We start from the raw sequence: 17418 nt of genomic DNA on the forward strand, positions 1-17418 counted from the left end.
GTGCCTTCTTAGATTCTGTAACGATTTCTAGAGAGAAATGAAGTGTCCTCCCCCCTCCCCAACGCTGTCTTAAGACACTAAACAAGAACAAGGCACCCTTATGCCTACTGTGTGGAAACATCTAAACATTCTGGGAGAATAACAAGTTGCAGAAGAATTTATCCTTTTCTATATTTTTTTAAAAGAGAAGGGGGTATGGATATATATGTGAGCATACATACACTTGAACTATTTCTGGAAGGCTAGTCAAGAAAATGGTAAAAGCAGTGTTTCTGAAGAAGGAAACTGGGTAAACTGGGCGATCAAGTCTGGGAGAAAAAGTAACTTTATTCCCACTGTTTGCACTGGAAAATCTATCCAATAGTTTGTGATAACTAATATGGGAAAAGAATCTGAAAAGGAATGGCTATGTGTATGTGACTGAGTGGAGCAGACAGAAATTAATACCACACTGTAAATCCATGATATTTCAATAAAACTTAAAAAAACAAAACTCAGTTTCTGCTGCGGTATAATGGGATTGGTAGTGGCGTCTCTGTGGTGCCAGGACATGGGTTCCGTACCTGGCCCAGCACAGTGCATTAAAGGATCTGGTGTCGCCACAGCTGTGGCTCAGGTCACACCGGCAGCTTGGATGTAATCCCTTGCCCGGATGTCGTATGTGCGGAGTGCTGGGGGGCAAACCCCACAAAAAAACAAAACACCCCCACAAGACTCCACCTAGGTGTACTCTCTTCCAGAATTAAAAATTAAGAAATGAAAAAACAAGATTGTCTACATAAGTCTGCAGTAATGCCATGTTTCACACTGATGCCTTTTGCTATAATAAGCAGATAACACTCAAAATTACTCCACCAACCACTTTCAGACCTATTGATTTCACACACAAATGAGTGCATGTAAATCTGGTGAAATCAGAATAAACTCCGTGGATGGAGGAAGCTCAGTATTAGTTTCTTAGCTGTGGTATTTTCTGTGGTCGTGCAAGATGTTACCACTGGGGAAACCAGATGGATAGGGTACTGGCCTCCCTGGACGTCCTACTACAACTTCCTCTGAGTCTCTAATTTTTTCTAAATAAAATGTTAAAACGAAGCTACTGACGCATAGAGGCTTTTGTGTTGATAGCCAGGTTTTAGTGGTGGTGCTGTTGCAGGGCCTGAGCCAAGCCCCTCTGCCTTTCTCTGCCTACTTTCTTATAGTTGGGGTCCGAGAAGCCACAGTGGGAACCCTGAGTGCTCAGCCATGGAAAAGCCACTTCTGCCCACTGCTCTTGGGGCCTCAAGTGAAAACAAAGCCATGAAACATCCGAGTCTTAGCTCACCTCTCACCTCCTCTCTTGTCATCTTGGTTACTGATGCTGAGGCACTACCTGGTTTCAGGTCGCCTCCCAAGCGCTGTGCAGTGGGAGGTGGCCATTCCCAGACACAAGGAGACAAGCGGTAAAGAGACGGGTGCCACTGGGGGGCGCTACGGGTGCTACTCCCGTTCCACATCTGCCTGAGGAGCCTGTGCAGGGGGAACCATGTCCCCAGCTTGTTCTCTGGGTAGACTGGTCACTAAAGAAGCTCCTCATGTACCCTGATCACACTGGGGGGAGGTTTACAGGACCATGACTCTGTCATCACGCATCCTGAGGCTTAGCAACAGGAGATGGTGTGACATCCACATCTCAGGTCCCCCCATGTCTGTGATTTCATCAAACCTGGTCGTTTACCTCCTCAGCTTTCTTGGACTCATGCTCTGTGTCCAAAAAAACCAGCTGAGACGGCTGCATGTTTGCTTCTAAGACCTGGTGATCAAGTGCAGGACCCACACGACCTTGACCCTTTGAAGCCCAGAACATTAAAACCCCAACAAAAACAAGCCCATATGGTACTGAGAGCCACCCCATAAAGACAAGCTACTGCATGTTAGCTAATATCTTTTTATTGGCAGACTTTCTCTGAGCCAACAATGTTTCTGCATGGCTGTCCACAGGGATAAGGCAAATTTCTTCCTTCTTTGTGGGTAGACTTAGTTGGCCTAAGTCTTTACAAGCTTTCTATATAAAAATAGAAGTCCAAGACCAGATAATTCTCCTTCTGGTCCTAAAGGCTGATTTATTTACAGGGGCCTTATTCAGACCACTATTATAAACTCCGGATAAAATATGTGTTTTTTATTAAAGCCTCAGCATTGAATGTCAGGGTCCTTTAATGATTTGCTCATGTGTATTACGCTTTCAGGGCAGGTAGCCTCTTTCTCTCATCTTCAAACCTGGTTATGTCGCCACCTACCCGGAGTGATACAAGCTAACCTTCAAAGAAACACTTTTTTTTTTTTAAAACTTAAATCTCTTAGAAACTAAAGACTCCAACATGACTTCATAGAGTTCTAAAAACAGCACTGGAGCCAGCTGTTGAAGAGTGGTTTATAAATACAGTTATTTGTAGGCTGCATATCCGTTTATAATACAGCAGACACAGATTGCAGACGCTGCTACATGTAAGACAAAACTGGAGTCAAAATGTGGCTTTTGCAATACAGCAAAGACAGGAAAATCCAGGATTCCGGTCTGTTAGTAAAACCTCCTTGGAAAGGAAGCATGGACGCCTGTAACTCTGAACTATTAAAATATACAGACCATTGCACACCGTCTTTCCCTCTGCTCTTAGTGCTCCTGGAACAATGATGAAAGTGATGGGTTTGTTTATGAACACATGCATGCTTGGGCAAGCACACAGACTTCAAAGATGAAACAAAGAGAAAAAGTTAATTCACGTCAGCGAGGAAGGCTGCCAGCAGCGCTCCAACTAAAACAGACTGTCCCTTCACTCTCCCTCCGTTCCCCTCCCAACTCCCTCACCTTCCCTCCAAGGGGAAATCAGGCTGGGAGGTTAGTGCAGAATTGATGGATCAGCCGCCCCCCCCACTCCCTTCCAACCTTAGGAAGTCTCTCCTGAAAGGGGGGGGCCCAGCATGTCCCTTCAGTAGCACAGTTAAGGTGGATTCATGTAGGTTCCACAAGTTAAGGCACTTCTGGCTGCTTTGGTGGCAGCGTGGGTATCATTTCCTCTCTTGTTAAGGCATGTGTCATCTAAGTGAAGTAAAGCTTTGGAAACTGGGTTAAGCTTGACAGCTGGATACGCGATCACTGGAGTGGACGGGGCGTAAGGTCCCCCGAGACACCCTCCTCCGATGAGGGTCTTCCAGAAAGCCCGGGCGGCCCTGCTTCGGGCTCCAGGCACGGGAGCCGGTTGGGGCTGCAGCGGGTGGTGCGTGCAGATGCCGCATTCACGGGGACTCCCAGCCACCTTCACCTGGAGCTGCCCTGACTGCTCACGGAGCGCGAGGTGCTGTAGCGCTTCTTCACGATCATGCTGATGTAGGCTTTCATCAGCTTGGCTACGTCCACCACCTGCCGGGGAGCAGAATTGGTACAGGGTCATCAGCCTCCATGGGGTCAGGGGGCCCGGGATAATGACCAGGCACGGCAGTCTCTGCCCAGCAAGGGCAAACGGGGGCCATCCTTCCAGCAAAAGCCAGGGGCCTGCTGTGAGAATCCACGGACTCCACAGCGCAGGCTGCGTATGCGGCCCAAAGTTGATCCGCTTTTCCCTATTCCTACGCCGGAAGAAGGGCACTCGCTGTCTTTCCCAATACAACGCGCGCCACCTGGTGGTTGCCCGGCATAATTGTCACATTTTGCAGGTAAAATAAAGCCCCCACGGGATGACACAAGTGTGCTGCCGTGATTATGGCGGGGGTCACTGTCCCCACTTAAAAGGGGAAACGACAGCGCCCACAATCACAGCTTTTAAAGATTGGTCAACTCCTCACGGTGACTCTGGACACAGAAATGAGACTTGAGGGCCTGGCAGAGCTATTTGCCGTTCTGCTTCCTGCCAGCTCCAAGCTTGCAGTAGTTATTTCAGATGATGCGTTCACTGTCACCCCTTCTGGCCTGTCCCTCCTGATGGCCTGCATCCTTGTGAAGATACCCCTACTGACTTCCATTTTTCCCTGTTCTCTCTTGGACTCCAATCTCATCCCACATCTCTGTAAAAGCACTGTTATTGTTACATATCATGCCCAAAGATCCTATGGCAGTTCCCTATTGTCTATGCAATGGACCAAACCCTGCAGCCTGCTCCGGAGACCCTCCAGTGGGAGGCCCCCATCTTGTTTCAGCTCCATGACACCTCCTGCACCACATCCTTGTCCAATCACCGTCTCCCAGCATATCCTCCCCATCACTTAAACCAACAGCCGAATGGGCAGCATGTGATTCGTGCCCATTTCCAATCTTGAGGTGTTAGCAGCTCCCTGTGCAGAGACCCCAGTGGGCTTCTTGTATTATCATCACTATTACCGCCATATTTTAAGCTCTGGAACAGGATGGCATACATACATAGAGGGGTGTTTTGTTTGTTTTTCTTTTTATGGCCACACCTGTGGCATATAAAGTTCCCAGGCGAGAGGTTGAATTGGAGCTGCAGCTGCCAGTCTATACCACAGCAACACAGGATCCAAGCCTCATCTGTGACCTACATCACAGCGCACAGCAATTCTGGATCCTTTAACCCATTGAGGGAGGCCAGGGATCAAACCTGCATCCTCATGGATACTAGTCAGGTTCTTAACCTGCTGAGCCACAAGAGCAGCTCCCAAAGAGATAGGTCTTTTTTGCAATTTTTTTTTTTTTTTTTTTTTGCTGGCTAGAATCAGCTCTGTCCAGAATGGTCTGCCCCTTGCTCCCTCCTGCTCTGTGGACATGGCCGGATCCAAGTTCCCCCAGATGCCATCCACTGTCACATCATCTAGTAATTCTGCCAAATGATACCGAAGAAATTTGGGGCTGTCCGATTTTTGGCCCGTGAGAAGCCTGCAGCTGGGGAGGGACCACCAGACTGTACCTTCCTATGTCTTAAAGCAAAATATCCAAATAAAATTTGTCAAATTTTAGGAAACGGGGTGTTGCTTTTTTATTTTGCCAAGGCCACAGATGAAAGATTCGCCTCTTACCTCACTGGTTTCAAAGAGCAGCTCCCTCTCATCGACGACAATCTTGTATGTGTTGGCGAGGGGGGCCCCAAAGGAGAGGATGTGCTCGTATTGGAAGACTTCCAACGGCCTCCCCTCCCCACGCTTGTAGACGGAGACAGCGTCCGCGCTGACGCCCAGCCAGAGGTCCTGGGGAAAGCCGCCTTCCTTGCACTGGTGGGCGAGAGTCAGTGCAAGGGTTGTTAGGTCATCAACGTTAGAAACAGAAACAAGAGAGGCTCTAAGTCAAGGACACTGCACGGACTATTAAACACATTCAACGTGTCTTCGTGCCTGGGGGGGAAGTGAAATACAGCTGTCCTGAGTGATTTCTGACTGGCTGATCCCGTGCATTTGGGGAACCCTCACTGGTAAATCCAACATCTGGCCTGCATGCCCCACATCTCAACATCATTACCTGATGTTGTAACAGCCACCTGAATCAGTAGCGTGGAGTTGGCAGTAGCTGCGGAAATTGACAAGGAGCCCCCCAGCAAATCAAGCAGCCTGAGCCAGGGCTACCCTCTTCTATCTCTAGTTCTGCCTCCATTCCTATTTTCTTTTTCTTTTTACGGCCTCACCTGCGGCATACGGAAGTTCTCAGGGTCGAATCGGAGCTGCAGCTGCCAGCCTACACCACAGCCATAGCAATGCCAGCATCTGCAACCTACGCCGCAACTTAACCACTGAGTGAGGCCAGGGAATCAAACCCGAATCCTCATGGACACCATGTCATGTCCTTAACCTGCTGAGCCACACTGGGAACTCCAAGATGATAATTTTTCAAATAAAACAATCTAGGATCCCATAGGGAAATTCCCCAAATTTGTGCTGGGCAGTTTTGGCTTCTCTTATTAAACAACACAGGACAAGGAGCAGCAATGACCAGTTGTGTGCACAGTGACTGATCTAACTTGTTTAACAACAGACTTTCTTGCACAATCAGCAGTGGAAAATAAGAGCCAGGACTTGTACTTAAAAACAAATGTAACTGAATCAACCCACAGAAAGACAGCATCCAATGAAAAGTCATGAAAGGATCCTGGAACAGATGCTCAAGAATTACATTTTTATAGCGCCTCATTTAAAAGTCATGAAATAACATGCTGATTGACTATGATCACAAGGAAAACAGACAGGGGTTGTGGCCAACTTAGTGGTTTAAGGGTAAATATTTTAGGTTTTGTGGTCTCTGTCACAGCTATTTAACCCTGCCATTTTAGCGTGAAAGCTGCCTGAGAAAAATACATAAAGGAATGAGCATTGCTGTGTTCCAATAAAACTTTATTTACAAAAAGAAGGCAGGCAGGATCTGGCCACTGGGCAGTTTGCCAAGCCTTGATCTAGATCAGTAATAAGGTTTTCTTTCAATAAATGGTTTACGTTTTAAAAAAAGGATATGAATCCGTACTAGGTTGACGTGAATTTTAGCCAAATTCCAACTGTGTAACAGAAATTCCTCCCTACCAACAGTCATGGGAAAAAATAAAAATCCAAGTCTATCCCAAATTTCTAATTTTATGTACAAAGTCCCAAAAAACTTTAAAAAATTAATGTAGATTTTTACCAGCACTTTTTAACTGGATCTATAGCTTGAATAACATGGAGTTGGAAGTTACTTAAGAATAAGTGGCATCTTGTCAGCTCCCTGGTGGTCTAGCAGTTAGGATGCAGCACTTTCTCTGCTGCAGCCCAGGTTCAATCCCTGGTCTGGGACCTGAGATCCAACATCAAGCTGCTGCACATTGCAGCCAAAAAAAAAAAAGAGTGACATTTAAATTTTCTGGTCGCTTCCAATATTAAGAAAGTATTTACTATAAAGGAGGACATACACCTTGGGTAGGTGGTGGGGGTGTTAAGGGTAAAATGTCAGGGGCTCTAATAGAAGAGGGTAAGACAGTCCAATGTTGGGCCTGGTCTGCCCTCCCTATGAACTTGACCACGGTCACACTGACTCAGGTGCAACCTGGGCCAGGAAGCAGCAGCCAGCTCTTACCTCCACATCAAAGAGCGTCGACCCGTACCCAGGCCACTCCTTGATCAAGGCCATGTACTTGGCCATGGCCTGTTCCTGGCTCATCCCCTGAAACTTCTTCCACTTGTCCATGATGCTGGCTCGTGCCGAGGACACCTCCTCCTTGACCCACATGTCCAGCATTTGCTCCTCCTCCACCTTCTGGCGCACGGCGGCCCCTGTCCGGAAGCTCCGCCGCAGCGTCCCCTCCAAGAAGCTTGTGCGCCTCTTCTCCAGCCTCTCGCTGGGTGTGAAGCTCTTAGTGGACTGGCTAATGCGGGCCTTGAGCCTCTGCAGCGAGTAGACCTCCTCGAGAGGCGGGACGGTGGCGTGCAGTGTGTAATCCCCCTGCAGGTACTGTAGCCGCAAGGCAGCCAGCACCTGCAGGTTCTCCTCGGGGGCTGGGTAATGGCCGCGGATGACGGCTTCGTGGGCCTGCAAGCAGGTGGGCGAGAGCTTTAGGGGCGCGGAGGGATGCTTGGCCAGCTTGCTCCCTTGGCCACTTGTGCCTAAGCCACCTTCTCAAATGCCACCTTCCCTAGAAATTGTACCCTGACCCCCCCCCCCAACCTTTGCTGTTTTAAATCCCTCCCTGGCACGGATACCACTGAACACATGTACTTTATTTCTTACTGTCTCTCCCCTCAACTAGAACAGTTCCTGGTATAGGAGTTCAAATAATAAGTGTAGAATTTCATTCTACAACTGAATGAAAGAGCAGCTGACCCTGTCCATGCTGGGAAGTCCACTGCCACGTGTGATGTCTTGCCCTTTTTAAAAATTAAAAAAATTTTTTTTATTAAAGAGATGCTGCACTTCCATGTTTACTGTAGTTCATAACAGCCAAGATATGGAAACCAGCTAAGTGTCTATTAACAGATGAAAGGATAAAAGCATACATACACACACAATGGACTACTACTCGGCCTTGAGAAAAAAAGGAAATCTGTCATTACGAATATTGTATAATATCCCTTACATGGGGAATCTAAAAAACCAAACAAAGCGAAAAACTGAACTGGAGAAAACAAGAATTAAATAATGGTTACCAAAGGCTGGGGGTGTGGTGAAGGGATGGAAGAGAGGCTGTTTTTTTAGGGTACATGCTTGCAACGAGTAGGTAAAGAAATTCCTGGAGATCCCATATAAAGTGCAGGAATTAGAGACCACAAAGCTGTACCATGTATAAACCTTAAACCTGCAAAAAACACTAGACCTTCACTGTTCCCCTCACTAGAACAAATACAACTCTGCGCCTCGTGTGATTTCTAAGGACAGGCAGCTCATGTCCGCACAGGGAGGATGGCGCGTGGTCTATGGATGGGTTTCACCCTCGCTCGCCTGCAAAGGAACCAGAGAGCTCCATTTACCTGTTCGAACATAAATGCAAATTCCACGCTGTCTTTCGGCACGTTGTCTGTGTCCAGGAAGCAGTAGAGTTTAAAGTAGAACTTCCAGGGCTGGTCACCCACGTCTGATGTGGCAGCCAGCCTACAGACAGAAGTTGAGAGAGACTCAGAAAGCAAAGCAAGAAACGGGCCAGGGGTGGCCCACAGGTGTATTCTCTGTAACAATTCAGACACCCTGTGCTCAGACAGAGAGGGAGGAGATGGGGACGGAGGGAGAGAAAACATAGCCGGATTGACGCTCCTTGGAGCTCCCCGCTGATTTTGTTTACCCAGAGGCCAAAAAAAAGCTTTTGTCCTGGTTTCACTTGAAGACAGCAAACAGGCAGCCTTCAGTTAACCTGAGCTAACAAGTATTTCTGAATGTCCCAGTCTGGTTAGCCCCAGCTAAGCATTATGCTGAATCCAGAGGAAAAAAGGAAATAAAGCCTCTTTCTTCATTCCCTCTAACAACTCTCAAGCTATAAAAAAATATTAAGAAAAATGGACAAGAACATCAGGGAGGCTGTGTTTACACCAGGGAGTATCTTTTGTGTTACTTGGGGGGTCTGAATGTTGTAGATAAAAAATGGGGTTTGAAGAATTAATAAATTGGCTTCTACCTACTTGCCTGGCTTCAAAGCCAATGAAAAGTAAAATCTAAGAATCAGAAAATTCCAAGATAAAGAGTACACCAGGGGACGGAGAGAGAGAATGGGTCAGAGGAACAATGATGGGGTGAACGATATTTGAGGAAGAGACTTGATATATCTAGGAACCAAGGGGAACAGGCTAACAGAGGTCACGTGTGAATTAAATATGCTTCAACACAAGGTGAGATGCACGCTGAGGCCGAAACTCAATAGACGTTCAAGCCCTCCTGCTCTACATTTCTCTTCTCAGATCTGCTGACATTTCTGGTAGAAGGAACTTACTTTTCAAACTTTGCCAACACATCCGCTACGATGGTACGGCTTTCGATGGCTTTGTCGACCTGTCCATTGTACTCAAAGAGCGCGAACATGTTTCTGCTGTCCTCCATGGCCAGGCCTCGGATCAGCTTCTCCACAACCTGGAAAACATGAGGTCTTCAGCCTCTGAAGCTGGGGTTTCACAAAGCGCCTTGTCAGAGCCCAGACGGAGCTGCAGGCAAAAGTGAGGGTCCAGGCAGCCTCCTAACACTGCCGTGTGTGGTTACCCAGCATTTCGGAGGTGCTATTTTAGGAGTTTCCTGGTGGTGCAGAGGGTCAAGACCAGGTATGGTCACTGCTGTGGCACAGGTTCAATCCCTGGCCGGGGAACTTCTGCATGCCATGGGTGCACCCAAAAAAACCAAACCAAAACAACCAAACCAAAAACCCCCAAAGGGCTGTTTTCCCTGGTTTTCTTGAAATCAGCTATATCTCTTCCTTGTCAAAAAGAATGTAAGGTATTTTGCCCACTGGTTGGAGTAGACGCTGGGCCAGTTTCTTGCAGACCCATGTTAGTAGGAACAGTGCAAGAAAACTGAAGCCCTTTTGTCTGATAAATTCATGAATAATGATTTACACTGATATTTCTCTGTACCAGATTTTCTGGGTTTTATTGAACTATTCCTTTCAGCCAATTGGCTTTATAATACTAATTTAATTTGAAAAAAGAAAGGAAGGATTCCCGTCATGGCACAGTGGAAACAAATCCGACTGGGAACCATGAGGTTTCAGTTTTGATCCCTGGCCTCCCTCAGTGGGTTGAGAATCTGGCATTGCAGTGAGCTGTGGTGTATGTATGTAGCTCCGATTCGACCCCTAGCCTGGGAACCTCCATATGCCACGAGTACGGCCCTAAAAAGCCAAAAAAAAAAAAAAAAAAAAAAAGGAAATGTGTTCACCTGACCCAATGTTCTAGATAGATCTTTGGGTGGCAGACACTTTACTGCAGAAGTGATAGATAAACCCTTGTCAGAGCAGCCATATCTGAGGCAGCGCCTCAACTGTTTCTCGGATGAGCAGGATTATGTTTTGTTTACTGAGCAGCTGCATTGTGCAAACCACAACTCTGCACAGGGCTTGACCTAACCACACAATTTTCCTGACGTAAGCAAGCACGTGGGCAGCTGGGCCTCAAGCAGAAAGGCAGGGCGGCGTCTCCCTCACCTCCCCAGCTGTGGTGTGGGAGTTGATGGTGATCTTGCAGGAGCCGCCGCCGTGGCAATGCACCGTGGACGTCATCTCCTGCCTATGGATCAGGGCTTCTATTTCATCCCGGGAAGGCACAAACTCCCTGCATTTTGTTTTCTTCAGAGATTCGTAAATGAAGAGGGCGTATTTTTCCATCTCGGTTCCTGGAAACTGTTCCCGTATCCTAGGAGACAGACACGCGCCGTTAAGTTGCCAGACTGTGGACAGGACAGCGGGCTCCAGGGAGCTGGGCGGCTTCCACGCGCCGCAGACCAATGGGGTGAGCGGGCTCCAGGGTGGGCGGAGCCAACGCCCGCCACTTCCGGAGCTCGTCCTGTGTGGGCTTAGTTTCAAGAAAGGGAGGGAGGGAAGGAGAGAGAGAAAGAAGGAAAGAAAGAGAAAGGAAGAAAGAAAAGGCAGGAGGGAGGGAAGGAAGGAAGCAAGCAAGCACGGAAGGAAGGAAAGTAGGAAGAAACGAAGGAAGAAAAAACCAGAAAAAAAATTAAGAAAAACCATCCCAAAGACCAAGGGAGCTCAAGTCTGGGAGCAACTCATGCTTCCAGCTACAAGAGCCACGAGCCTCATAGTGTCAGAGAAAAATTATTTTCCTATAGTTAATCAGAATCTGAATCAGATGTTTCTATCTGTGGTCTTCTGGTTTTTTTTTTTTTTGCTTTTTCTAGGGCCACACCTGTGGCATATGGAGGTTCCCAGGCTAGGGGTCTAATCGGAGCTGTAGCTGCCGGCCTACACCACAGCCACAGCAACGTGGGATCCGAGCTGCGTCTGCAACTTATACCCCAGCTCACAGCAACGCTGAATCCTTAATCCACTGAGCGAGGCCAGGGATCGTACCTGCAACCTCATGGTTCCTAATCGGATTCGTTAACCACTGAGCCATGACGGGAACTCCCCAGATGTTTCTATCTGAATCATCGGTTTGATATGGAACAAATAAGCCCCCCGCCCACCCAGTTTATAGAGTAGTAATTCAATGGTTCCAATGTCCTACACATAGGGACACTACATGTGAAGTGATCTGGTTCCTGGAACGGGCCTGTGTGGCTTAGAGAGGATGTCTGCCACCCCTCTTCCCACTAGCTAGCTGCCCAGGTGACCCGGGCCACACCAGGTGCCTGCTGCTCCCTCCACCCACCCACCCCTACATGAGCTGCATTCTCCCCCGACCCTCGCACCTTCTCAGGTGGAACTTGAGGTACTTGAGGATACTCCGGCTGGGTAGGAAGGTGCAGCTCAGGCAGGTGAGAATCTGCCAGCTGCATAGGTTGCCCACACTGCCTGGGTGGGGCACCTTGTTGGTCTGTTTAATGAGCTGGCAGTACAGCTCGTCCCGCAATGGCCGGAGGTCGTGCCCCGTCTGCAGGATGCCCTGGATGATGGGAACGGGGTCAGACATGGACTCCAGCTGCTGCAGGGAGTTGAATATCTTGATGGCTTCATCCTGAAGTGTTGTGTAGCCTTTGTCTTTGAGCACTAGGAAAAGCAAGACAGACACGAGTCACACAAAGAGTTCAGAGAAGGAACCTGTGAGCAGCTGACAAGAGGAAGGAATGAGGACCAGACCATTTCAGCATGCAGTTCTAAACAGAGGTGGGCAAGTAAGGGAACTATTTTACCAGGCAAAACGCTTACTTGAAAGCAGGTCTGTTGCAAAACGGGTTCCACATTTGGAATAAAAGACAACTGTTTTGGATCTGGTTCTCTAATGTATTAGGGCTACTTCGAGCTCATGGGGAGTGCTGGCATTTTAAAAAATTTTTTAAATTTTTAAATTAAATTTTATTTATTTATTCTGTCTTTTCAGGGCCATACCCGCGCAGCATATGGAGGTTCCCAGGCTAGGGGTCCAATCAGAGCTGCAGCCGCCAGCCTACACTACAGCTCATGACAATGCCGGATCCTTGACCCACTGAGCGAGGTCAGGGATCAAACCTGTGACCTCATGGATAGTATTCAGATTCATCTCCACTGAGCCGTGATGGGAACTCTCGCTGGCATTTTTTTTGGAAGTGAAGTATACCTGATTTGTAATATTGTTTAGTTTCAGGTGTAGTACACAGTGATTCAGTAATGTATATATATTCTTTAATATACAATATATTCCTGAAATATATATCAAACAGTATATATATTTTATATAGTAATATGTATATATATTTAATATTATATAACAATTATATAATATAGAATAGAACGTGTAAGTAATACACTCTTTTCCAGATGTTTTTTCCCTTACAGGTTATTACAAAATACTGAGTAGAGTTCCCTGTGCTCTGCAGCAGGTCCAGGCTGGCATCTATTTGGTATGTAGTAGTGTGCGTATGTTAATCCTAGTCTATCCTTTACACAACAATCCTGGCATCGCTACAACCAACCAACGCTAATACAGCAGAGCTAAAGAGTTAACAGGGCACCCGCGCCAGCGTCCCGGTCGACTCACAGTTAAGGTTGATGTCCCCGTAGGGCAGCGGCAGGAGCGGGGAGTGCAGGGGGTGGTGGGTGTGGCGCAGGATGGGGTTCCGCTTGTAAATCTGCTCCACCACGTCGGAGTTCAGGCAGTTCTCCTGGAGGATAATGGAGCCGTTAGAGAAGGCCCGCGGGTTCGTTGTAAGAAGCAGGTACCCAAAAGAACAAAGCCCCTTGTATTCTCCTGTGCGCCAGTGCGTTTCACAAGCCACAAAGCACCTCCAGCCTGAGGTGGTGGGAATCCACCAGGAAACACCTCATGCACCAGGTACCCACAGATACGGCTAAAGGCAAATCACACATGTTTTTCTCACCTCGCTCATTCTTTCTTTCATTTGCATATATTTTCCCAGGTTATTTAAAGATCTTCCCTCTGGAGATGATATATACTTAAAAAATTAAACTTCCCTTACTAATTATTTAGGCATAAGTTATTTGGCCAAATCATGTTATCTTTTCTTTTTTGAAATTTTTTTTCCACTGTACAGCATGGGGACCAAGTTACACATACATGTATACATAAAAATTAATTTTTAATTGTTATTTCCCCAATGTATGTTATCTTTAATCCATTTAAAAATAATTTTGCTAGTTCTCTCATTTGTCTTTTGAGTCTTCCACCTGAAAATGACGCATCAGTAAGTTATCAGTGAGACTGTTCTTTCCTGAGTCTCCTTTCTCACTCCTGACATTTAAGAGCTCCTTTCAGAGAATTTCATCATGTATTTATGTTCCTGAAACATTAATCTGGGATCTGAAAAAGCCAAAGGTACTTTCAGAAATTGAAACAAACAGAAAAGTTGGAGGAAAGGCAAATGAATCATTCTATCATGGTAATTTCATTTCCACTACAAAACTTTTTCTTTCTTTCTTTTTTATGGCCTCACCTGTGGCATATGGAAGTTCCCAGGCTAGAGGGTGAATACCAGCCTACACCACAGCAACGTGTGATCTGTCTGCAACTCACATCATAGCCTGTGGCAACACCAGGATCCTTAACCCACTGAGCCAGGCCAGGGATTGAACCTCCATCCTCATGGACACTATGTCAGGTCCTTAACCTGCTGAGCCACAATGGGAACTCCTCTACTATGAAACTTTTTCAATAACACCCAGTTGAAAAATCAGGAAAAAAAAATGTTTTAGTTACTTGAAAAAAAATTGGTATCGACTTGATTAGGGCAGTTAGTCTCATTTCTTAGAAGAGTTGCTTCATCTCTAAAAAGTCTATTTACTCTTTTAACCTCTGATTTCCAGTGAATTAGTACATATAAGGGCAGATAAGATATGGCTTTGAAGAGAAAGTTCAGTTGATAATGGGTTTTTTTCCCTCTTCTCTCTCACAAGAAAGCCTCGAACATTAATTTTTTTTAAGACTAGAAATGACACCATTAGGAGTTCCCATAATGGCTCAGTGGTTAACAAATCCGACTAGGAACCATGAGGTTGCGGGTTCGATCCCTGGCCTTGCTCAGTGGGTTAAGGATCTGGCATTGCTGTGAGCTGTGGTGTAGGTCGCAGACGCAGCTCGGATCCCGTGTTGCTGTGGCTCTGGCGTAGGCCGGCAGCTGCAGCTCCGATTGGACCGCTAGCCTGGGAACCTCCATATGCCATGGGTGAGGCCCAAGAAATGGCAAAAAGACAGAAAAAATAAAATTAAAAAAATAAATAAATAAAATAAAATAAAATAAAAAAATAGAAATGACACCATTAGTTTCAAGTGCCCTGGGTTCCCTGGACAACTCTGCAGTTTGTAGGTTAACTGACTACCTTGTAGGAACTCGGCTCCAAATACTCAGAAAACATATCACTTTGGAATCAAGAGGCTGACATGTGACTTTGGTAATAATATACTACGGACCTGTTAGACCCTCTCCCACCTTTACAAAAGTGCAGTTTGTCTCCTGGATCTGATCTATTTTTTTTTTTTTTTTTTTTTTTTTTTGGATGCTCATCAGTAAAGACTCGCCTCACTATCATTCTGGCATCTTTTCTGTTATTGCTCCAGCAGTTTTCCTTTATACAGGGAACCTGCCTACATGAATAACCTGGAGGAACAGCGTAAAAATAATCTCTTTGACCTGGGCCTGCACCAGGGGCTGGCCAGCTAGGTGAACAATGCAGCCGGAATATTCCACGCCTGTTTCCACTCCTGGGAAATGTGTGTGGTGATCCTTGTTTACGGCTGCCACCGAATCACTTGTTTGCTCATTCATTCATTCAACGGACACTCAGAGCAAACAGTCTTTATAATCAGACCATTATCATTTAACAAGATCAGTGTTGGTCCAGAGAGCTGGGAACTTCTTTCAGTTCAGAGGCATCTGATAAGCCTCCCAAGTTTTCTAGACCCATCTGGGCTCTTAGTGAATCCATGTGTGTGGTCTCAGAAGCATACGGTAAAAGCAGAATTACTGTGTTACTCCTAGACGGTCTCCAACCTGGGCTTAAGAGGAACCTGTGACACACCATGTCCCTGTGATCAGGGAGCCCTACACCCCAAACTATAGAGCGCTGTCCCTCTACTTACACAGCCCAATACCTGGGTTTGCCCCAGAGGCCCTCGCCAGAGACAAGATGTTTTTATCTTAACATTTCACCCGTGGCCTGGCATTTAGATTTTCAAAAGCCAGGATACACAAACACAAAATTAACCCAGAATTACCTTTGATTATAGAATGAAAATGTATTCAACTACGCTGATGCCCTGCTGTGCCAAGGGTGAGAATCTGTGGGCTACCGTGAACCATGCCAGGGCTCCCCCTCTCACCTTGATATCTTGAATCAGCTGCTGGGTGGGGGTGTCGATAGGGGCCTTGGTGTCGGTCACGTTTTGAATGGCGCTGGACCACCTGGTGGCCTCGTTGAGCAGCTTGGTGTAGAGCCGATAACAGTGCTTACGACCATACACAGTGATGTTCCAGTAGCCTGTGAGAGCAACACACACACACACACACGTGCCAGCGTTAACCTTGGGGACCAGGGTGTCGTCACCGTCCTGCAGTCCCAGAATCTAGCGCCCGTCATCGCCACCTGAGCCCCTTTATTACACAATTCAATAGCGACCTGCTGACTTCCCCTACATGCCTTGTGCTGTACTGGGTACCCAAAGACACATGTAGTTCACAGTTGAAAGGGCAAGATAAACATTAAAATTTTAAGCCTGGGATAAAACACAGAGCAGTATCATCTGCTCTAAAAGAAGGAACAGACATAAGCTAAAGTCCTGCTCAAGGCTCTGGAAGCAGAGTGAAAACTCTTCCCTCTGATCTTTCTCCCTCCCTATTGCTCCTCTTTTATCCCCTAAGATTCTCCCTTCAAAAGAAACTGTTCATGCACAGTGAGCAATTCACGTGTTCAGAAACCAGCTGAACGTGGAATGGAGTGATCCCATGAAACAATACGTGCCTTTTTTTTTTTTTTTTTTTTTGAATGGAGTAACTATATTTAAAAAAGCATAAAATCACAACCGGCAGCAAAAAATATCAAAACAATCTAGAAACATAATGACAAAAGGAAAAAAAAAAGAAAGCTGACGTGACCCACTTTTTTTTTCTACGAGATTATATTCACTGACAGTCAGGATTTACCGTTTTTAGGCTCATTGTGACTCTCGGGGGACAATGGTGAGAAAGGCAAAAACACAAGCATAGAAAAATAAGGCTTCCTGCAGGAAAACCTTTGTTTGCACTTCACTGCCCTCAAAAGAATCTTCTGGCAACTCCATAAATCAGGACCTCTTTAATATGGTTTACTATGGTTCACGGAGCCAGCCATGAACGGCCTCAGAAGATAAGCCAGGAAAAAAAAAAAACTTTGGGGCAAAGAAGGTACAGACCCTAGGTGGGACTGTCCTTTGCTCTGAGCACACCCAGACCCCCGCTGACTGGACAGGCCCTGTTTCAGGCCAGTGCTCGTACCCCTCACCTGTCTCTTTGAAGATCTTCTCATCTGGAGGGACCACTGAACAGAGGCTGTTAAGGACCAGGGTACCCAATTTCAGCGCATTCTTCTCTGAGCTCTTATAGTAATCCAAGGAGTTATGGGTGAGCACAAACCACCGCTTCTTCAGTTTCAGGGAAGACATCTTCGGACTGTTTTTCACTTCTTTGTGCAACCACCCTGGAAAGAAAGACGGAAGGGTGAATTCCAAACCATCAAGAGAAACAGCCCCCGACCAAGTCAAAATGTGCACAGAGCTTCCAGATGGGTCATGTTTTTATGGAGTTGTTAGAAATGGACCCCAGAGTTTCTTGGATGATTTTTTAAAACAACTTCGAGAGTGAAAATTACTCAGAGAAGGGGTGCAAGATGGAAATGCAGCAGACAGCCGTGTAAAGAAAAAGAG

General features: G+C 46.5%; 1 protein-coding gene across 8 annotated transcripts in view; it reads right to left on the reverse strand.

The window, feature by feature from the left end:
• Positions 1–1913: 1913 nt before the first annotated feature.
• MYO10 (myosin X) overlaps positions 1914–17418 on the reverse strand; it is a 238328-nt gene continuing 222823 nt past the window's right edge. For all 8 annotated transcript variants that reach the window (XM_085001729.1, XM_085001727.1, XM_005672397.4 and 5 more), the window contains 10 exons: positions 16998–17192; positions 15841–15998; positions 13045–13168; positions 11780–12077; positions 10560–10767; positions 9360–9496; positions 8410–8530; positions 7022–7474; positions 5008–5199; positions 1914–3400 (listed from right to left, as the gene is read on the reverse strand). In XM_085001729.1, the coding sequence (XP_084857855.1) occupies positions 3299–3400; positions 5008–5199; positions 7022–7474; positions 8410–8530; positions 9360–9496; positions 10560–10767; positions 11780–12077; positions 13045–13168; positions 15841–15998; positions 16998–17192 (1988 nt within the window). In that variant the 3' untranslated portion in view covers positions 1914–3298. The remainder of the gene's footprint in view (positions 3401–5007; positions 5200–7021; positions 7475–8409; positions 8531–9359; positions 9497–10559; positions 10768–11779; positions 12078–13044; positions 13169–15840; positions 15999–16997; positions 17193–17418) is intronic.

The sequence above is a fragment of the Sus scrofa genome, chromosome 16, assembly GCF_054392235.1.
Source record: "Sus scrofa isolate SSC_HxYL_T2T_F1_AM1 chromosome 16, Sscrofa_HxYL_maternal_Yorkshire_Landrace_v2.0, whole genome shotgun sequence".
Taxonomy (NCBI): domain Eukaryota; kingdom Metazoa; phylum Chordata; class Mammalia; order Artiodactyla; family Suidae; genus Sus; species Sus scrofa.